General features: G+C 43.2%; 1 protein-coding gene across 4 annotated transcripts; it reads left to right on the forward strand.

Moving 5' to 3' along the window:
• The first annotated feature begins 15274 nt into the window (after positions 1-15274).
• LOC123088548 (putative disease resistance RPP13-like protein 1) lies at positions 15275-21318 on the forward strand. Of its 4 annotated transcripts, none has more exons than XR_006441932.1 (5): positions 15275-15375; positions 15491-15571; positions 15703-19922; positions 20047-20143; positions 20659-21318. XR_006441932.1 is itself a non-coding variant. In XM_044510748.1 (4 exons), exon 3 carries the CDS (start codon positions 16034-16036, stop codon positions 19889-19891), a length of 3858 nt encoding a protein of 1285 aa, XP_044366683.1. In that variant the 5' UTR covers positions 15275-15375; positions 15491-15571; positions 15703-16033; the 3' UTR covers positions 19892-19922; positions 20044-20647. The 4 variants fall into 4 exon arrangements, 2 of the variants coding, with proteins under 2 accessions (XP_044366683.1, XP_044366684.1); XR_006441931.1 differs by having other exon boundaries at positions 20044-20143; positions 20659-20718; XM_044510748.1 differs by lacking the exon at positions 20659-21318 and having other exon boundaries at positions 20044-20647.
• Positions 21319-21979: the final 661 nt, after the last annotated feature.

Genomic DNA, 21979 nt, shown 5'->3' on the forward strand with positions numbered 1-21979 from the left:
GCGTATCCCCAAAATGATAGCGGTAAATCAGTAAGAGACATCATAGATCGCACCATATCCAATAAAGTGCGATTACGATGTTCGGACACACCGTTACGCTGAGGTGTTCCAGGTGGCGTGAGTTGTGAAACGATTCCACATTTCCTTAAGTGTGTGCCAAATTCATGACTTAAATATTCTCCTCCACGATCTGATCGTAAGAACTTTATTTTTCGGTCACGTTGATTCTCTACCTCATTATGAAATTCCTTGAACTTTTCAAAGGTCTCAGACTTGTGTTTCATCAAGTAGACATACCCATATCTACTTAAGTCATCAGTGATTGTGAGAACATAACGAGATCCTCCACGAGCCTCAACGCTCATTGGACCGCACACATCAGTATGTATGATTTTCAATAAGTTGGTTGCTCACTCATTGTTCCAGAGAACGGAGTCTTGGTCATTTTGCCCATAAGGCATGGTTCGCATGTGCCAAATGATTCATAATCGAGAGACTCTAAAAGTCCATCAGCATGGAGCTTCTTCATGCGCTTGACATCAATGTGACCAAGGCGGCAGTGCCACAAGTATGTGGGACTATCGTTATCAACTTTACATCTTTTGGTATTCACACTATGAATATGTGTAACATCACGTTCGAGATTCATTAAGAATAAACCATTGACCATCGGGGCATGACCATAAAACATATCTCTCATATAAATAGAACAACCATTATTCTCGGATTCAAATGAGTAGCCATCTCGTATTAAACGAGATCCAGATACAATGTTCATGCTCAAACTTGGCACTAAATAACAATTGTTGAGGTTTAAAACTAACCCCGTAGGTAAATGTAGAGGTAGCGTGCCGACGGCGATCACATCGACCTTGGAACCATTCCCGACGCGCATCATCACCTCGTCCTTCGCCAGTCTCTGCTTATTCCGCAGCTCCTGCTTTGAGTTACAAATATAAGCAACGGCACCGGTATCAAATACCCAGGAGCTACTACGAGCACTGGTAAGGTACACATCAGTTACATGTATATCACATATACCTTTAGTGTTGCCGGCCTTCTTGTCCGCTAAGTATTTGGGGCAGTTCCTCTTCCAGTGACCCTTCCCTTTGCAATAAAAGCACTCAGTCTCAGGCTTGGGTCCATTCTTTGACTTCTTCCCGGCAACAAGCTTACCGGGCGCGGCAACATCCTTGCCGTCCTTCTTGAAGTTCTTCTTACCCTTGCCCTTTTTGAACTTAGTGGTTTTATTTACCATCAACACTTGATGTTCCTTCTTGATTTCTACCTCTGCTGACTTCAGCATTGAAAATACTTCAGGAATAGTTTTCACCATCCCCTGCATATTGTAGTTCATCACAAAGCTCTTGTAGTTTGGTGGGAGCGACTGAAGCATTCTGTCAATGACCGCCTCGTCTGGGAGGTTAATGTCCTGCTGGGACAGGCGGTTGTGCAACCCAGACATCTTGAGTATGTGCTCACTGACAGAACTATTTTCCTCCATCTTACAACTATAGAACTTGTCGGAGACTTCATATCTCTCGACCCGGGCATGAGCTTGGAAAACCATTTTCAGCTCCTCGAACATCTCATAGGCTCCGTGTTGCTCAAAACGCTTTTGGAGTCCCGGTTCTAAGCTGTAAAGCATGCCGCACTAAACGAGGGAGTAATCATCAGCACGTGACTGCCAAGCGTTCATAACGTCTTGGTTCTCTGGGATGGGTGCTTCACCTAGAGGTCCTTCTAGAACATATGCTTTCTTGGCAGCTATGAGGATGATCCTCAGGTTTCGAACCCAGTCCGTATAGTTGCTGTCATCATCTTTCAGCTTGGTTTTCTCTAGGAACGCGTTGAAGTTCATGTTGACATGAGCGTTGGCCATTTGATCTACAAGACATTTATGGAAAGGTTTTTAGACTAAGTTCATGATAATTAAGTCCATCTAATCAAATTATTTAATGAACTCCCACTCAGATTAGACATCCCTCTAGTCATCTAAGTGATACATGATCCAAGTCGACTAGGCCGTGTCCGATCATCACGTGAGACGGACTAATCACCATCAGTGAACATCTCCATGTTGATCGTATCTTTCATACGACTCATGTTCGACCTTTCGGTCTCTTGTGTTCCGAGGCCATGTCTGTACATGCTAGGCTCGTCAAGTTAACTTAAGTGTTTTGCATGTGTAAATCTGTCTTACACCCGTTGTATATGAACGTTAGAATCTATCACACCCGATCATCACGTGGTGCTTCGAAACAACGAACTGTCGCAACGGCGCACAGTTAGGGGGAACACTTTCTTGAAATTATTATGAGGGATCATCTTATTTACTACCGTCGTTCTAAGTAAACAAGATGCATAAACATGATAAAAATCACATGCAATCAAATAATAGTGACATGATATGGCCAATATCATATAGCTCCTTTGATCTCCATCTTGGGGCTCCATGATCATCTTGTCACCGGCATGACACCATGATCTCCATCATCATGATCTACATCATCGTGTCTCCATGAAGTTGCTCGCCAACTATTACTTCTACTACTATAGCTAACGATTTAGCAATAAAGTAAAGTAATTACATGGCGTTAAATCCACACGCAGGTCATACAATAATTAAGACAACTCCTATGGCTCCTGTCGGTTGTCATACTCATCGACATGCAAGTCGTGATTCCTATTACAAGAACATGATCTCATACATCACAATATATCATTCATCATTCATCACAACTTTTGGCCATATCACATCACAAGGCAATTGCTGCAAAAACAAGTTAGACGTCCTCTAATTGTTGTTGCATCTTTTACGTGGCTGCAAATAGGGTTCTAGCAAGAACGTTTTCTTACCTACGAAAAAGCCACAACGTGATTTGTCAACTTCTATTTACCCTTCATAAGGACCCTTTTCATCGAATCCGCTCCAATTAAAGTGGGAGAGACAGACACCCGCTAGCCACCTTATGCAACTAGTGCATGTCAGTTGGTGAAACCTGTCTCACGTAAGCGTACGTGTAAGGTCGGTCCGGGCCGCTTCATCGCACAATACCGCTGAAGCAAAATAATACTAGTAGCGGCAAGAAAGTTGACAACATCTATGCCCACAACAAATTGTGTTCTACTCATGCAAAGAGAAGTACGCATAAATCTGGCTCTGATACCACTGTTGGGGAACGTTGCAGAAAATAAAAAAATTTCCTACGGTTTCACCAAGATCCATCTATGGGTTCATCTAGCAACAAGTGATAGGAGTGCATATATATACCTTTGTAGATCGCAAGCGGAAGCGTTCAAGAGAACGGGGTTGAGGGAGTCGTACTCGTCGTGATCCAAATCACCGGAGATCCTAGCGCCGAACGGACGACACCTCCGCGTTCAACACACGTACGGTCAGCGTGACGTCTCCTCCTTCTTGATCCAGCAAGGGGGAAGGAGAGGTTGATGGAGATTCAGCAGCACAACGGCGTGGTGGTGGATGCAGCAGGGATCCCGGCAGTGCTTCGCCAAGCTCTACGGAGGAGGAGGAGGTGTTGGAGTGGGAGAGGGAGGCGCCAGGGGCATGGGTGCAGCTTCCCTCCCTCCCCCCTCTTTATATAGGCCCCCAAGGGGGGGGGCGCCGGCCCTGGAGATGGGATCTCCCAAGGGGGGCGGCAGCCAAGGGGGTGGAGTGCCCCCAAGGCAAGTGGAGGCGCCCCCTCCCCTAGGGTTCCCAACCCTAGGCGCAGGGGGGCCCAAGGGGGGGTGCACCAGCCCAGCAGGGGCTGGTTCCCCTCCCACTTCAGCCCATGGGGCCCTCCGAGATAGGTGGCCCCACCCGGTGGACCCCCGGGACCCTTTCGGTGGTCCCGGTACAATACCAGTGACCCCGAAACTTTCCCGATGGCCGAAACTCGACTAACCATATATAATTCTTTACCTCCGGACCATTCCGGAACTCCTCGTGATGTCCGGGATCTCATCCGGGACTCCGAACAACTTTCGGTTTGCTGCATACTAATATCTCTACAACCCTAGCGTAACCGAACCTTACGGGTGTAGACCCTACGGGTTCGGGAGACACGTAGACATGACCGAGACGGCTCTTCGGCCAATAACCAACAGGGGGATCTGGATACCCATGTTGGCTCCCACATGCTCCTCGATGATCTCATCGGATGAACCACGATGTCGAGGATTCAAGCAACCCCGTATACAATTCCCTTTGTCAATCGGTATGTTACCTGCCCGAGATTTGATCGTCGTTATCCCAATACCTCGTTCAATCTCGTTACCGGCAAGTCACTTTACTCGTACCGTAATGCATGATCCCGCGACCAAACACTTGGTCACTTTGAGCTCATTATGATGATGCATTACCGAGTGGGCCCAGAGATACCTCTCCGTCATACGAAGTGATAAATCCCAGTCTCGATCCGTGTCAACCCAACAGACACTTTCGGAGATACCCGTAGTATACCTTTATAGTCACCCAGTTACGTTGTGACGTTTGGTACACCCAAAGCACTCCTACGGTATCCGAGAGTTACACGATCTCATGGTCTAAGGAAAAGATACTTGACATTGGAAAAGCTCTAGCAAACGAACTACACGATCTTGTGCTATGCTTAGGATTGGGTCTTGTCCATCACATCATTCTCCTAATGATGTGATCTCGTTATCAATGACATCCAATGTCCATAGTCAGGAAACCATGACTATATGTTGATCAACGAACTAGTCAACTAGAGGCTCACTAGGGACATGTTGTGGTCTATGTATTCACACGTGTATTACCATTTCCGGATAATACAATTATAGCATGAATAAAAGACAATTACCATGAACAAGGAAATATAATAATAATCCTTTTATTATTGCCTCTATGGCATATTTCCAACAACCTGGGCTACAGTGCTATCCGTTTGGTTACAAATGACAAAAAGATCCCAAAACTGTGTTTCAAGGGAATAATCCCGCACCCACACATCATGCCAAAAACTGATAAGTTTTCCATTTCCCAATCTCCATCTATAAAATGTTTTTGCAGCTGTCAAGGCCCAGGTAATTCTTTTCCAAAAGTAGACCCCCCCCCCACTTTTAGCCCAAAGGAGATTAGGAGAATTAACTCTATACTTATGTAAGAGAAGTTTAGCGCAGTCAGACTCAGGGTTATTGAAGAATCTTTTACCCTAGGAAGCCAATAATGCCATATTATACTCTTTAATATTGGGTATCCCCGATCCACCAAATTCTTTCTTTCTAGTAATAAGCCCCCAGCTAGCCAGATGGTACTTGTGTTGGTCTCCCATGTCCCCCCAAAAGAAATGGGCCATTTGTGAATTAATGGCATTGATTGCTCATTTAGGGAAATTGATCACAGACATCAAATAGGCAGGGCTACTGATCACACAAGCACAAAGCAAAATGATCTTCCCTCTATAGGTAAGGTATCTTCCCAACCAGCCAGAGATACCTCTGATGATCCTATCAATGATAGGTTGGAGATCCTCTCTTTTCAGTTTGTCATAGTGCAGTGGCACCCCCAAATATTTAATCGGAAACGAACCTTTTTTACAACAGAAGATTTGGGAAAATTCACTAGCAGTTACATCATCTATATTTATGGTCATGAGGTCACTCTTGTGGAAATTGATTTTCATCCCAGACAAGTTTTCAAAGCAAGAAAAAAACCATTTAAAGTTTCTTGCTTTCTAAGGATTGTTTTCCAAGAAGAGTATGGTATCATCTGCATATTGCAGACTAACCACACCTCCCGGGATCACATGGGGCAGAAGCCCAGAAATCAGATTTTGAGAAGCTGCTTTTTTGAGCATCTTAGTAAAGACATCAGCAACTAGTAGAAAAAGGGTCATACGTGAAGCACATTAGTGCCAGTTTGAATTTGAGCCGGTACTAATGTATACATTAGTGCCGGTTTGTGGGGGCGATCAATAACACCGGTTCGTGGCGAACCTTTAGTACCGGTTCATGCCACGAACCGGTACTAAAGAGGCTGTGTCAGCCTGCGGTCAGGCTATGGCCCCACCATCACCATTTAGTGCCGGTTCGTACCACGAACCGGTACTAATGACGTTGTGGCAGGATGTTTTAATTAGTCCCACCTCGCTCCCCTACCAAGCCTTTTACCACCTTAAATATGTTATTTCTCAAACTATCATAAGCACTTGGTCTTCATTGAACTCTATGTGTAGAATTTGTGACCTCAATATATGAGTCTTCATCGTTTTATAAATCGTTGATGACTCATATTGACAATTCAGATTGTACACACAAAGATCATTGATATGATCAAAGTATTTTTATCTTTAATAACTTATTACAACTCCGGACTTCTTCTGTTATGGAAAAAACTAATTGCACGTCGGCATTTCTTTTTTTTAACTTTTGTTATAACTCCAGGCTTTGACCATCAAGTTTTGCAGAAAAGAAAAAATAGCAGAAAAGAAAAAATAGCAGAAAAGAAAAAAAACTATTGCTGAAAAGAAAAAACTATATAAAAAAACTACTCAGAAATAAATAGAACAAAAAAAAGTATAGCAGACAAGAAAAAACTGCTCAGAAATAAATAGAAGAAAAAATAAAGCAGAAAAGGAAAAAATTATATTTGCTATTTTTCAATCGTTTACAAAATGACCGTGAAATTGAAAATCACTACAAAATGAACTCTGAAAATGTTGAATTTTGGCAAACTAGATGAAAAACTACTCACAAATAAATAGAAGAAATTAAGTATAACAGAAAAGAAAAAACTATACAAAAAACTATACAAAAAACTACACAGAAAGAAATAGAAGAAAAAATAGCAGAAAAGAAAAAAACTACAAAAAAATTGGGGCGCTGCCCTGTGGGCCTGCTAGGCCACAGGAGTGCAATTACAGGCCTTAAAGGCCCAGCAGACTCACAGGGCAGCGCGTAGAATTTAGGCCCACAAGCCTGCTATATAGAGGAGTTCGAAGGGGTAGCCGCTGCTGGGTTTATAAATCAGTGCGGCTGCCCTTCGCCCGGCGAGGTGGGACTAAACTTTGGGGTGGCAGCGCGAGGCCTTTAGTACCGGTTGGTGGCTCCAACCGGTACTAAAGACCACCTTTTAGTAGCGGTTGGAGCCACCAACCGGTACTAAAGGCATGCTCTTCCCGCCTCTTGGCCTAGCCTTTAGTACCGGTTGGTGGCTCCAACCGGTAGTAAAGGCTCACCCTATATATACAGCACTTATGAAATTTCAGTTACATCTCCCCACTTCTTTCGTCAACCTCTCTCGCGCGCCGCTCCCGTTGTCGCTGCCCGTCGCCCGTCGTCGTCGTCGTCGTCCCCGCCGCCGCCCCGAACGTCGCGCGCCGCCGTCCGTCGTCGTCCCGCGCCGCCGTCCGTACGTATCTCGCTCTCTCTCCTCGCGCGTACCCGGCCGCCGCCGCCGTCCGCCCCGAACGCCGCGCGCGCCGCCGTCCGTCCCCGCCGCCGCCCCGAACACCGGCGCCCCCGCCCCGTACGCCGGCGCCCCCGCTCATACGTACGGGGCGGCGGCGTACGGGCCGGGCCGCACACACACACACACATATACCACACACACATACACACATACGTACTAGATTAATGTCGAATGTTAGATTAATGTCGAATGTTAGATTAATATCGAATGTTAGATGAATTAGCTAGCTAGATAGAAAAATTGTCGAACTAGAGATTAGAACTAGTTCAATAATTAATATAACTAGTTTATTTTTAGTAAGAAAATTTAGGTATATGAGATTTGAACTAGTTCAATAATTAATATAACTAGGTTAATGAGTTTTTTTGTTTATTTAATTTTTTATATATTTTGACTTTATATAAATGTTAGATTAATGTCGAATGTTAGATGAATTAGATAGAAAAGTTAAATATATAGTAATGTCAATTGAATATATAGTTAGATATATTAATGTCAAATGTTAGATGAATATATATTTGGCTAGATATAGGTGTTTAATATATGTTTCACCTATATGAACATAGGAAATGTCATCTGACGACGAAAAAGATTTCATTAGTACTACTTAGAAAGTGTTTAATGGACTTAGTTAGAACTAGGGAAACTTGTTTATTTTTAGTAAGTACTACATTATTCTATTTATAGTAAGTCCTTAGTAGTTGAACTAGTTGATTTAATAAAACTGGTTCATTTTACTATAGAAGTAGTTTATTTTTAGCAAGAAAATTAATAGAACTAGTTTATTTTTTTAGTTAAAGCAATTACTCCCGCATCGTCGTTGACCCGATCCTTGTTTGGTGGCGGTCGCGTGGGCCAGTGACGGTGCCGAGGCTTCCGGAGACCGCGGAGGTGGTACGTCACCGTGTCAGCGAGGAGGACGAGCACGTCCATCGCTACATGGTTGCGTTGGAGGGCAGGTTCGAGAATACCTGGCAGGTTCTTCAGGGATCTCACTGGAGCTATGATCCTGTGATGGTTCCTTCCCTTTGGGTGTCCACCGCACGCGCCGATACCCGCCGGGCGCTACGGTTCTAGCTGTACTGGCGATATGTAAGATATATAGTATTCGACGTGTATTAGTGATAATATTCGATGTATGGACACATGGAGATGATGTAGTTTTTCTTATAATTGAAGGCATCCTAATTTGAATACTACTTAATTTTGCGATTTGATTTTTCTTATTGAATGCTCAAATTGGAGAGCACTATGCAAGGCATATGCATATGATTAGTTGAATAATAATGATCTAATTTAGTCTTTGAATTATGAACGTATAGGAAATGTCATCATCGGAGGACGAAAGTCTCCCGGGGGAGTGCGACTGGTGCCACGACGATCGAGGTGAGTGCGACAGGCCTCACCTGGACGATGGTCGGCGCTTCAGCATTAAGCTCGAGGAGACCTTCGAAGTTGAAACGGTACGCAACGACGACAAGTGTTTTTTTTTCATAATTAAGCATGACTTCAACTATTTCAACGTGTAATTTTCATCTTTTACAATTCGAGTATAGTTAATCCCATGCCATGCAAGACGCTATGTCTTGGAGAGGATGGATTTTGAAGACCATGAAAATTTTGAAACAAAGAAAATTCACCTAAGGACCCATCATGATGTGGATTTTGAAGTAAAGTTGTATAATGCTGAGAGCGTAACCCATTTTGGTTGCAAAAATTGGGAAGCATTTTGCAAATTGTATGGTTTTGATGAGGGTATGCTTGTCACCATGGATCTTGGTGATCCTGAAATCGAGCAAGACAATATGAACATTTGGGTCCTTGTTGATACTCCTCCAGTTCTACCGCTATGTGAGTTTCTCAAACATAGTTAATTATTAATAGAACTTATATTGTTCATTTCAAAATAGTTGACAGCTTATTTTCATTGACAGCTTATTTTGAAGTATCAAAGAATGTGCAGAAGATGGTAGATAGAACTTACTACACCGATGGCTCTGAGTTAACTTACAAGGAGAAAACTCATCTGGTTGGATTTTGTAATGATATTGAGAATTACAATATCTACAATCGAACTCCTCAACATTATGGTCAATACGTGCCACTAGTGCACGTGTTGAACTACGGTAACTACCATGGAGATACCCTGGTAAGTTTTATTACTATTACGACATCCGTGCATCTTTTTGCATACTTCTAAAACTAGTAAATCATTGCTAACTACGAAGTTATTACTATGTTTTTCAACAGAGAATCCCAGAGGATTGTGTGCCTCATTTGATGTATCAGAATGGCGGTAGCCTTCGTGTTTTGAAGATATATCCAGGTCATCCTACGAATCTCAACTGTCCATACCGGATTTCTAAAACAAGTGGAGACATGACAATTAAAGGATGGAAAAAATGTATGGACAGTCGTAAGGAGCTTCTTGGAAGAAAAAGGAAGCGAGGCGCAAGAATTAGAGACAGGATGATCTCCATTCTTCATAATGGAGAGTTAGGGTCTATATTGTTTTATGCTATTTTACCTTAAGTGTGTTTAGGTCCGATCCTACCTGATACTGATGATCATGTGCTAAGAACAATTATGTAGGGTTGGGTTCGATGACTATGAGGATGATGATCATATGACTTATTATTAATAACGAGTAGAAGTTGTATGATGATGCTTGATTAATTAGCTAGTAGGACTTGTTATTATATATGATGATGTATGATGCGAGCATGCATGAGTTATTATATATATATATATATCTGCGGGTGAAACGAAAAAGAATTAAAATGGAAAACACAAAATTAAATGAAAAAGAAATCATAAAACCAAAAACCCCCCAAACATTTTAGTACCGGTTGGTGTTACCACCGGTACTAAATGGCTCCCGGCCCCCGGAGCTGGCTCGTGCCACGTGGTTGCCCTTTAGCACCGGTTCGTGCTGAACCGGTACTAAAAGGGGGGGGGGCTTTAGTGACCACACTTTAGTGCCGGTTATGTAACCGGCACTAAAGGGCCTTACGAACCGGTGCTATTGCCCAGTTCTGCACTAGACGTTTGAGGCCTTACCCTCCTACAAAGTAGGGGCCAGTGGTGTCATTAATTCTAACACTGAATGTGCTATTTACGAGAGTGCTCTTAATCCAAGCAATCCACTTAGGACCAAAACCTCTCGAGCGAAGCATATCAAATAAGAAATCCCAGCTAACCCTGTCATAAGCTTTCTTGTAGTCTAGTTTAAGAACTAGACCTTGAGACCTGTTTTTTTAATCTCATGAATCACCTCATGGGCCATAACCACGCTCTCTAGAATATATCTCCCTTTAATAAAAGCCGTCTGATTCTAGGAGATCAACCTACGTCCCACAGGGGACACCCTATTTGTCATGGCTTTAGAAAAGATTTTTATCCCACAATTGCTCAAACTAATAGGACGAAACTTCTTCATCTCCCTAGCATCAGCCTCTTTTGGGATAAGAACAATCAGGGCAAAATTCAAACGTTGCAAATCTAATTTCCCCGTCTTGAAATCTCTGACTAGGGCCATGAAATCAGTTTTGATCACTTCCCAAAATGTTTGATAGAACAAAAAGGACAGCCCATCAGGGCCAGGGGCACCATGGGCATAAGACCCGAAGATTGCCTCCTTGATTTCCTCCTCAGAAAAGTTCTTTTGCAGGAGATCATTCTCCTCCTGAGTAACTAATTCATCTTCCTCCCAAAAGGAAGGACCCAGATAAATATTATGTTTATTTTCAAAGCCAAATAGGTTTTTGTAATAAGAGGTAGCCACCCCTAACATTTCTTGAGTAGTATGCACTGGTCCATTATCTCCAACCAACTCGGATAAGTGATTTTTCCTATGACGATGATTGGCCATCGCATGAAAGTACGCGTTATTTTTGTCCCCATCTACAATACGACGTTCTCTGGAGCGTTGCCACAAGGCAGTTTTCTCCTTACTCCAGATCGAAGCGAGCTCTTTCTTAATGTCTTCCATCCTAAGCTTGTCCCTACTATCAATCTGGTTTCTCTCAGGAAAAAAACATCAAGAATATCAAATTCAAGCAAAAGCTCACGCTTCTTCTTCTTAGTGTCTGCCTCAACGTTAATACTCCACCCTCTAGCTTTTTTCCTAAAAAGTTTACTCTTGTTCATCCAAATATCCATAGCAGATTTCCCAGGAACCGAGGTGTTCCAAGTATCAATCACCATTTTTTTAAAATCACGGTGGTCAAGCCACCATTTTTCAAAACGGAAAATCTTTGGGGAGGTAACCCTCCGAGCCCCTGTGTCCAACAGCAGTGGTGTGTGATCACTCCCCACCCGGGGAAGTGCAGTAACTACTGACAGGGGGAAATGAGCATCCCAGGTCAGAGAAACAAAAACTCTATCTATAGTTGCAAAAACAGGGTCATCCTGATTGTTACTCCAAGTGTACTTCCTATTCGCAACATTGATATCCATAAGACACCATTTGTTAATCCAATCATTAAAGAGATATGAAAACTGACTATTAACAATCCCATTGTTTTTATCAGCTGAAGATCTGACCAAGTTAAAGTCCCCCCCAAGTAAAACTGGATAGGTAAGCCCATCCATGACCTCATGTAACTCCGCAAAGAAATCAAGTTTAAACTCATTATAAGCTGTACCATAAACGGCTATGAGATGCCAAATAAAACCATCTGATCCCATCAGGGCCGTCCATACCCACACGAACGGCGGTGAATCGACCCTGTTAGCCTCCCACCGGTCCGGTCCACACGGACGCCAAACTCCGACCCAGCCCCTCCCCTCTCAGCTTCGTCAGCTCCGGCGACCCACCGGCGACCAGCGCCGGGCGTCCCTCCCAGTCCGATCCCCCAGGTCCATCTCCCACCCACCTTATCCTTTGCTCTGTGCCGGTTGCCGGTTGGATCCCTTCGCGTTCTAGTGTTCGGCGGCTTTATGAAATCCACGCCGCGCTGTCGCTGGCAACGCAGACTCTCCCCTCAATTCATCCCAGAGCTCACAAAATTAGTTATGCCCCTTCCTGAAAAATCTACGATTGTTATGCTGTTTTGTGGATAGAGTCATTTTTTTGGGGGGATATGTACAGTACAGGAGATGAGCTTCAGTGATAAGCACCAAAATATATTTGATTCTTAAACAACCCAAGTGTAAAAGGATTATTCTCGACCAAGGATTTTGAAGTCAAATTGGATGGTGGCTAAGCACTTCCTTAGTTGGCCGCCCCAGCTCTTGTTTCTTTGGGTCAGCAGCACCAGGACCAGGACCAAATTCGAACCCTATCTAGTGTCAAGTTTCTGTTTGTAAGGAGAAGGGTTCAGGTTTCGCTATGCTGAGACTGTATTCTCCCTGTCCAGTATTTATGAGGATTGCATTTTTGGGTGGGTTCTTGTATGTTTATGCAGGGTTTTGTGCAGTACTGCCGAATGAACTCAATCTCGTTCCTTGCACCAATGACTTATTTGTACCCATGAATGATATCCGGATTTTCTTCCTGACATATTCAGGCCGAGTTTTGTTCTTTTTGTTTATGACCTGAAGAGGATCCTTTTAAAGGAATCCTGATATCTTGATTTCCCATGGTGGACTTGGCTTACATACTGTTTTGTTTTCTGCTTGTAGTGTACAGGACATATAGTAATTAAGTGCGCAAAGCAGGAAAAGACAGCAAATTGTGCGTCAATTAAGTGGGTAAAGCAGGGCCGTGGAAAAGTACACGAAATTGTGTGTCCATTTGGATGTCTTATAGATACGGATGTATGTAATACTAAAACGTGACTTGATACATTTGTATCTAGACAAAGCTAAGACAAGAATTTTGGGACGGAGGGAGTAGGTAGGATACGACACACCTTTAGTTAGAAATCATTAGGCTGATTATCGTACTAATGTTAATTTGGTGAATCGGGCTGGCCTACAAGAACAGAGATTACTTTGGAAACTATGTGAACTGTTACAGTGTGATGAAAGGACTAGAGGCAAGGCAGTCTCAAGAAGGGAAAAGCAGATAGGCAGGTGGTTCAGGCTGAGGTACCAGACACGGATAGCTCAACTGTCGGCCTATGCTAGTCGAAACTAGAAAAGTCACTGATTCTTTCTTAGGTATGTCCATTCTTTCCAAAGCTGTTTGTTATACCATGATAACTACTCCCTCCGTCCGGAAATACTTGTCGGAGAAATGGATATCATTTATATCCATTTCTCCGACAAGTATTTCCGGACGGAGGGAGTATTATATATTTGGTGATACATACACTAGTGCATCAGCTAGAAACTTGCCACTTCCTTCGTGGAATACATGGAAGCAAGGGCTCTATCAGAAGCTATTCTTTTTTTTTTTTGCGGGGGCTATCAGAAGCTATTCGGCTGTACAATATCCCTTCCTTTTTAATATGTAATATATTGGATCAACTTGAAGAATGGGATTACTATAGAATGACATGGTAAGGGGAAGAATGGGATTCTAACAATGTGATGTTTCAGGGGTTAGAAACTGGTTGTTCGTATTTAGTCACACAATGGTCTTGTATTTGGAGAGTTCTCTGCTACTGATCTAATTCCGTAGAGCTATGTATTGGCTGCTGAAGATTTTGGTACAAAATACTCCATTATGTGATATGTCATAACATGAAAGATGTGTCTAGCTTACGTTATGTACTATAATTATCGATTAGTGAGCCCTGTCCACTGTCCACATTGGTTACTAGTTAGTTTATTAGCAGGTCCAGTCAGCAAAACTTAAAAAAGGGCAGGTAGCTGGATCAGATCGACTATTCACCTGTTGACCGGTTGGAATCTCTCCCAGTTGGTACTAGATAAGATCCACTTCCCATCCGCATGGCCCTTGTCCCAGTGGGTTTATTCGTTCTGGCCTGCGTTAGTTGCGTAGTCGGATGGATGGATACCTGCCAACGGACACTCCCTTCTTAGTTTATACCACCGATTAATGATACCCAAATTTTCTTTCTGGTATATCATATTTCTTGCTGCAAAGGAATTTCTGATATCTTAACTATATACGCTGGACTTTACAGAGGCATGCTTTCATGTTTTCTACTTTTAGGTGTGCAGGACAGAAAGTAATTCAGTGGGTAAAACAGGGAATGCCATGTAAGTGTTATTGTCCACAATTCTCAGACGTGAGATCAATACAATGGCTGCTTGTCGATGGCAACCAAATCCTAAGAAGAGAAAAATGCTAGACAAGGAAGGACTAAGAGAAGAAGAAAATGAGAAGCACACACCAGTTTGTCAGATTGCCTCTCCAGTTCTTATTACAGTCACCAACTGTGTACCGGGTGACTACATTGGAGACCATGGAACATTGCTAGTAACAGATTTGGAAAAGCGAGAGGTTACGGCTCCAAATGTGCTATGAGACGAGAGATGTTTCTTACTGAGTGGAGATAGCTCAACTGTCAGCCTGTGCTTGTTGAAACTATAAAAATAATTAGTTCTTAGGTAAGTGCATTCATTTAAAAGCTGGCTGTTATATCAATGATGATTATTATATATTTAGTGATATGTGCATTAGCTAGAAATTTCCTACTTTCTTTGTGGATGCAAGGTTCATGGAAAGCATGAAGAGCCAGTGATGGTGATGGACAGAAAGCAAAAGATTTTTTTTACCATCTGGTTGTTTGTATTTAGTCACACAATGTTGTTCTCTGCTACTTCATACTTCGATTATCAATCAGTGAGCTGTGTCCGTGTTGGTTACTGGTTAGTTTATTAGCAAGTCCAGATCAGCTAAACTTAAAAAAAGGGCAAGTGGGTGGATCAGATCTGCTATAGACTTGTTAACCTGCTGTTTGGGGATGTCTGTCTCTCATTCTCTTGCAACACAACATTGTTAGCTCCTACGATCTGCCTTTACTTCAACCTTGCCTCATAGCTCCGCTGGCTCCTACAACGCTGCTTCTCACTTCTTCATCTGTGTAAGCTCACCACTATTCTCGTCTGTTTTCCTCTACGAATCTGGCTGTAGGCTTCTGTTTATTTTCTTCCTTATTGCAACCACCTAATTTATCTCATAATTTCCCACTCCAACAGGTGTTCATCCATTGCTTATTAACGGATTGTTTCTACCTGCGATCCAGAAGCACTTTGATTGTTCGTCTATCATTTATTCAGGTCATTACCCACTCTCAGAAATATTATCCTTGATTTTTGCAATTGTCTGCACACATGCCAGTAGGTTTCTTTTTTCTTATCTCTGTTCCATGCAGTTGACTAATTTATCCTGTAAATTCCTACTCTAACAGGTTTTTCATCTATCATCACGTCCAGAAGCAATTCTTGTGCCCGTCTCTCATTTTATTCGGGCCATTCCACACCCAAAAAACCCAAAAAAAGAAGGGGAAATTGTTTCATAGTTTTTGCTCCTATTTATCATTGTAAACTTGTTCATCTCCATACACACCTACTCTCTTCAGCCTAGTCACCCTCACCTTAGACAAGGAGAAGTCTGCCTTTAAGGTTCTTCTACTTGTTTCCCATAATTTATCTTTCCACACCCAAGATCTGTGCATCCACAAAACAAACAAAACTCCCTTCCCTAGGTATATACACCCAAAAAACAAACGCTGCAATCCGATGGAAGTGGCTTTAGCTAGCGCTGCCTTAAGCGTTAGCTTAAAATTGGCCGCGTCACCACTCTTGAAGAAGCTCCTTGCTAATGCTTCAACATGCCTTGGAGTGGACATGGCACACGAGCTCCGTGAACTAGAGACCACTATCTTTCCACAACTCAAGCTGTTGACTGAAGCAGCAGACAAGGGAAACCACAGGCTGAATTTGGACAAATGGCTTCAGGAACTCAAAGAAGCACTCTACCTGGCCGAAGACTTGCTGGACGAGAGTGATTACAACCTCCTCAAGCGCCAAGCAAGGGGGAAGGATTCCTTGCAAGCCAATGCCTCCTCCATCAGCAACACTCTAATGAAGCCTTTGCGTGCTGCATCAAGCAGGCTGTCCAATCTGCGCTCCGAGAACAGAAAGTTAATTCGTCATCTTAAGGAATTGAAGGCTACCCTAGCGAAAGCCAAGGACTTCCATCAACTCCTGTGTTTACCTGGTAGTTATAATGCAGAGAGCCCTGCCATACCATCAGCTCATGTTCCTGAGACCACATCAGCACCACCTTTCAAAGTGATTGGTCGTGATAATGATCGCGATCATATAATACATCTTCTTACCAAAACATCTGCTACTACTGAGTCTAGTACAACAATGTACTCAGGTTTGGCCATTGTTGGGGCTGGAGGGATGGGAAAGTCCACCTTGGCACAGCTTGTCTATAATGATGAGAGGGTAAAAGGATGTTTTGATGTGAGAATGTGGGTAAGCATCTCACGCAAACTTGATGTCCGCCGTCATACACGGGAGATCATCGAGTCTGCCTCTAAGGGGGAATGCCCACACATTAATAACCTTGATACCCTGCAGTGCAAGTTGACAGAGATACTCCAGGCATCAAGAAAATTCCTGCTTGTGTTGGATGACGTTTGGTTTGAACCTGGCAGTGAGAAGGAATGGGACCTACTGTTGGCTCCTCTTGTTTCCCAACAGACCGGAAGCATAGTTTTGGTAACTTCTCGACGGGATAGATTTCCAGCTGCTCTCTGCTGTGAAGTGTGTCCTCTGGAAAACATGGAAGATACTCACTTCTTGGCACTCTTCAAGCATCACGCATTCGCTGGACAAGAAATCAGAAATCCACTACCATGTGAAAGGCTCGAAGATTTTGCAGAGAAGATTGCTAAAAGGCTTGGACAATCTCCTTTGGCAGCAAAAGCTGTGGGTTCCCAGTTGAAAGGGGAAACAGATATATATGCATGGAAGGATGCTCTTAATATAAAGATTGACAACTTAACTGATCCGATGAGTGCTCTGTTGTGGAGTTATGAGAAGTTAGATCCACGTCTGCAGAAGTGCTTCCTATATTGCGGCTTGTTTCCAAAAGGCCACAAGTATTTAATTGATGAGTTAGTTCATCTTTGGATGGCAGAGGGTCTCATTGATTCGTGCAACCAAAACAAGAGAGTGGAAGATATTGGGAGGGACTGCTTCAAGGAGATGATCTCTGTTTCATTCTTTCAACCAGTTAATAAGAAATACTATGCTATGCATGATCTCCTTCATGATCTGGCAGAATTACTCAGCAAAGGGGTCTACTTCAGATTGGAAGATGATAAGGTGACAGAAATACCATCCACTGTTAGACATATCTCTGTTCGTGTTCATAGTATGACGCAACACAAGCAAAGTATCTGCAACCTAAATCATTTACGCACTATGATCTGCATAGACCCTCTAATGGATGATGTAAGTGACCTTTTTAGTCAGATACTACAGAATTTGAAGAAATTGCGTGTACTACATTTGTCATCTTATGGCAGTAGTAAGTTGCCAGAATCTGTTGGTGAGTTGAAGCACCTTCGGTATCTGAACATCATCAGAACACTGATTTCTGAATTGCCAAGATCATTGTGTACTCTTTACCACTTGCAGTTACTTCTGGTAAATGATAAAGTTGAGAGTTTGCCTGGTAAACTCTGCAACTTAAGGAAGTTACGACATCTTGACTGGTATGATTATGGAACATATGATTCAAACAGAAAAGCAGCGCCTCAAATTCCTAACATTGGCAAGCTAACTTCGCTTCAACAAGTTAAGAAATTTTCTTTGCAAAAGAAAATGGGATATGAATTGCAACAGCTGAGGGATCTGAACGAGATCCGTGGCAGTTTAAGTGTCACAAATCTTGAGAATGTCACTGGGAAAGATCAAGCCTTAGAATCGAAGCTGCATCAGAAAAGTCATCTTGGCAGCTTGCGACTTGAATGGTGTTGCCAGAATAACACCAATGCAGAGGATAGTTTGCATTTGGAGATTCTAGAAGGCCTGATGCCACCGCGTCAACTTGGGAGCCTTACAATTGACGGTTACAAGTCTTCACAATATCCAAGCTGGTTACTTAACGGTTCTTATTTTGAGAATTTGGTATCTTTAAGGTTTGCTAACTGTAGCGCATTACAAAGCCTACCATCCAATACTGGGCTATTTGGGAATTGTTCTTCGCTTTCACTCATCAATGTGCCAAACCTGAAGGCATTACCTTGTCTTCCACTAGGGCTTACATATTTATGTCTGAGTAATTGCCCACTGCTTATATTTACTTCCAACGATGTGCTGGAAAATAGTGACCAGAGAGAGATCATGAGGATAGACCACTTGGCATCACAGCTTGGTTTAATTTGGGGGGTGGATGCAGGATCAGATATCAAGAGGGTACTCTCACGGGAACATTCATTTATGAACCAGCTGATGATATTTATGCATGCTGATGTGTCAAATGTTCAACACCTTGTAAGTGCTCTAAAAGGAGAGCAAGATGAAATATTGGCAAAAGAGGATATCATCAAGGCATGGATATACTGTCACGAGCAGAGGATGTGCCTCATGTATGGAAGGAGCATTGTGCTGCCGCTGGTTTCACCATCAGGACTTCGTAATCTTTATCTCTTCTCTTGCAGTATTACAAATGGAGCTTTAGCTGTATGCCTTGATGGCCTGGCTTCACTGGAAAGTTTGGACTTAAATGAGATCATGACTTTAACTACACTTCCTTCGGAAGAGGTTCTCCAACATTTGACAAATCTTGGCCGTTTGTTCATTGTATATTGCTGGTCTCTCAGGTCATTAGGGGGCTTACGAGCTGCTACCTCTCTTTCACATGTTCACTTGACTTCCTGCCCTTCTTTAGAGTTGGCAAGTGGAGCCAAATGTTTGCCATTATCCATTGAGAAGCTCTCTATATCCAGTTGTGTGCTTGCAGCTGACTTCCTCTCTACTGACTGGCCACACATAAATGATATTAGCATATACGATTGCAGAAGCACCGCATGCTTGTCTGTTGGTAGTCTCACCTCTGTTAAATCATTGGTACTGTATAACTTGCCAGATTTATGTACACTTGAAGGATTGTCTTCCCTGCAACTTCACAGTGTACATTTGTTTGATGTTCCGAAGCTCACCCCTGAGTGTATCTCACAGTTTCAAGTCCAGTACTCACTCTTTGTTAGCAGTCCTGTAATACTCAACAACATGCTCTCGGCTGAAGGTTTCTCAGTTCCAGCATTTCTCTCTCTTGAAGGATGCAAGGAACCAATTGTTTCATTGGAAGAATGCACAAATTTCGCAGCAGTCAAGACCCTAAGATTCTGTAATTGTCAAATGATTTCCCTGCCAACAAATCTGAAGTGCTTCTCCAATCTGAAGAAGCTTGACATCTATGATTGCCCCAACATATCATCTTTACCAGACTTGCCATCCTCCCTCCAGCACATATGTATATGGGGTTGTGAGCTATTGAAGGAGAGCTGCCGAGCACCTGAGGGAGAAAGTTGGCCAAAGATCGCGCATATCCGCTGGAAGGAATTTATAGTGTGATCTAGATTCCCAGCTACAAATAAACGGAAAGGTAAATTAGCTCCCGTCGGCCATCTTTGCACAAAGATATATAGTCTTTCGTAATATATATGCACATCATTAAACTTTTGAATCCTTGAAATATTCCATTGATTACAAACTTTTCTTAATAGCAGGCCCTCCAGCAAGCTGTTACGAGGTGGAGTGCTTCAGCCTGGCTCATCCTGCAGCCCAAACTGTCTTCTACTTCACGGGCCGGTGTTAATCCCCTCGGTCTGTCTGTCGCCTGCTTTACTGATTGCTTCACGCATTGCCCTCTTGCACTCCACCACTGTCACTGACGATGTTTTTTGTAATCGTGATGTTGGTTATCTTATCTTCTTATTCATGCTATTATCATCCATTGACTGAACAATTCATAGTCTAATTTGCACGTTATTCCATCACTTAGTGCTGTCCTGTTTTGCTATTATCTCCTGTAATCTTTATGTCTTGTGTGATCTTACGTACCATGTAATAACTGGAGGTATCTTTTATCATTCACACCCGTAATGAGATATTTGGCGTACTGCAGTACTGCTTCAGAGTTCAGACCATTTTCCTTGCATGATGGTCTAGAAAGCCTGCTCCCTCTGACCTTGGGGGCATGCTAGCTGGTCTTTCTGGTTGCTCATTTCCTGCTGTTTGAGATCTACAGGCATTATCATTATGTACAGATTTCTCTGTTGAACTACGTACTGATCTATTATATCCATGCTGGTACTGCCATATTTTGCTTGTGCTACCAGTCTTATGGACAATTCTGGACGTGCTGGGGAGGGAGCAAATTGTGAGAGAAAGTGACGAATGACTAGTTTGGTGGGCAGCAGCTCTTGGAAATGTGTCGGTGTTTCTTCAGCTTGTGCCATTTTAGTCTTCCCCGTCGATTCAAGGGCGGACATCGAGATGCAAAACTAGATGGCATACGTATTTCCAAGGTACGTACTTGTCATTGTTTGTTTGGTGAATGACAGATAACCAAAAACCAACGCATGCAGCATCCTGGAGCATCAGGCTGACTGGGTGGATCATGCTTGTCTCTGTCGCCCGTTCTCTGAAGCCGAGAGACCAGGTTGTAAATTTTGCTCTGCACCTGTCTGCTTGTAGCTTGGTGGCCTGTTCATAGTTGATACGGTGCATTTACGCCCTGATGCACAAGTCAAGCAAACTGTACCACAAGATGCAGTCGAGTGCCCAGCAGACGGTGACAAGGAGCATCTCGGTGGATTCAAGGTCGGCGAGGAAGCGGCTCTCCCGAGGAACGAGATTGTAACTTTTAGGTGTTCATGTTCGTCCACGTCGGTTGGGCGTCCCGGTGTTGCTGGCATGCTCAGAGTTCAAAGAAAATGACTCGGACAGAACTGCAGGAGGCTCCCCTCTTGCCGCTGTGCTAGAGCCTGTGTTTTGATTTTCGGTTTGAGCTTTTTTCCGCCCTAGGCCGAGATGGCCGAATTTCGGCCATTTTCAAAATTTTCGGCTGAAATTTGACTAAATTTTGACTGCAATTTGACTTAAATTTGACCAAAATTTACCAAATTTGAGCAATTTCGGCCTACATATACTTTTCGCCTCAAGCCGAGATGGCCGAAATTCGGCCGAAATCGACATTTTGCGGCCTAGAGCAGGGTCGCCCACAATGACAAGGCTTCTGGATGGACCAGCTCGTCGAGGAGCTCATGGCGCCGCCGACCATATCTGCAGTACGTCTCTGCCTACCAAACTGCAACATTTTGTCATTGCAAGGGGAAAAGAAAAGGGTTTTTGACTGAATTCGGTGTTAACTGTATCCTGGGATTCCTGGCTGATAATTAGAATTATTGTCTGGCTAGTGCCATGGCTTAAGTCACTCGCATCGCCGCATCTGTAAAGGTGCCCCTTAGAGTCATCGAAGATTCTCTCAAATTGATGGGGCAAGATAAGAATCCACTGATCTCTGTCTTTTTACCTGTCAACATAATTTCTGGTGTCCTATGTTTCTGACGGAGATTTTCGGTCCTAAGTCAGCCACACTCAGTGTCCTGTGTTTGAGATCTTTACATTGCAGCAAGAGAACGACACCCCTGCGTCACC

The sequence above is a fragment of the Triticum aestivum genome, chromosome 4A, assembly GCF_018294505.1.
Source record: "Triticum aestivum cultivar Chinese Spring chromosome 4A, IWGSC CS RefSeq v2.1, whole genome shotgun sequence".
Taxonomy (NCBI): domain Eukaryota; kingdom Viridiplantae; phylum Streptophyta; class Magnoliopsida; order Poales; family Poaceae; genus Triticum; species Triticum aestivum.

What these genes read in the sequence shown, in the direction of transcription:
- LOC123088548 (XM_044510748.1), top strand. Translation starts at nt 16,034, where the DNA reads ATGGAAGTGGCTTTAGCTAGCGCTGCCTTAAGCGTTAGCTTAAAATTG.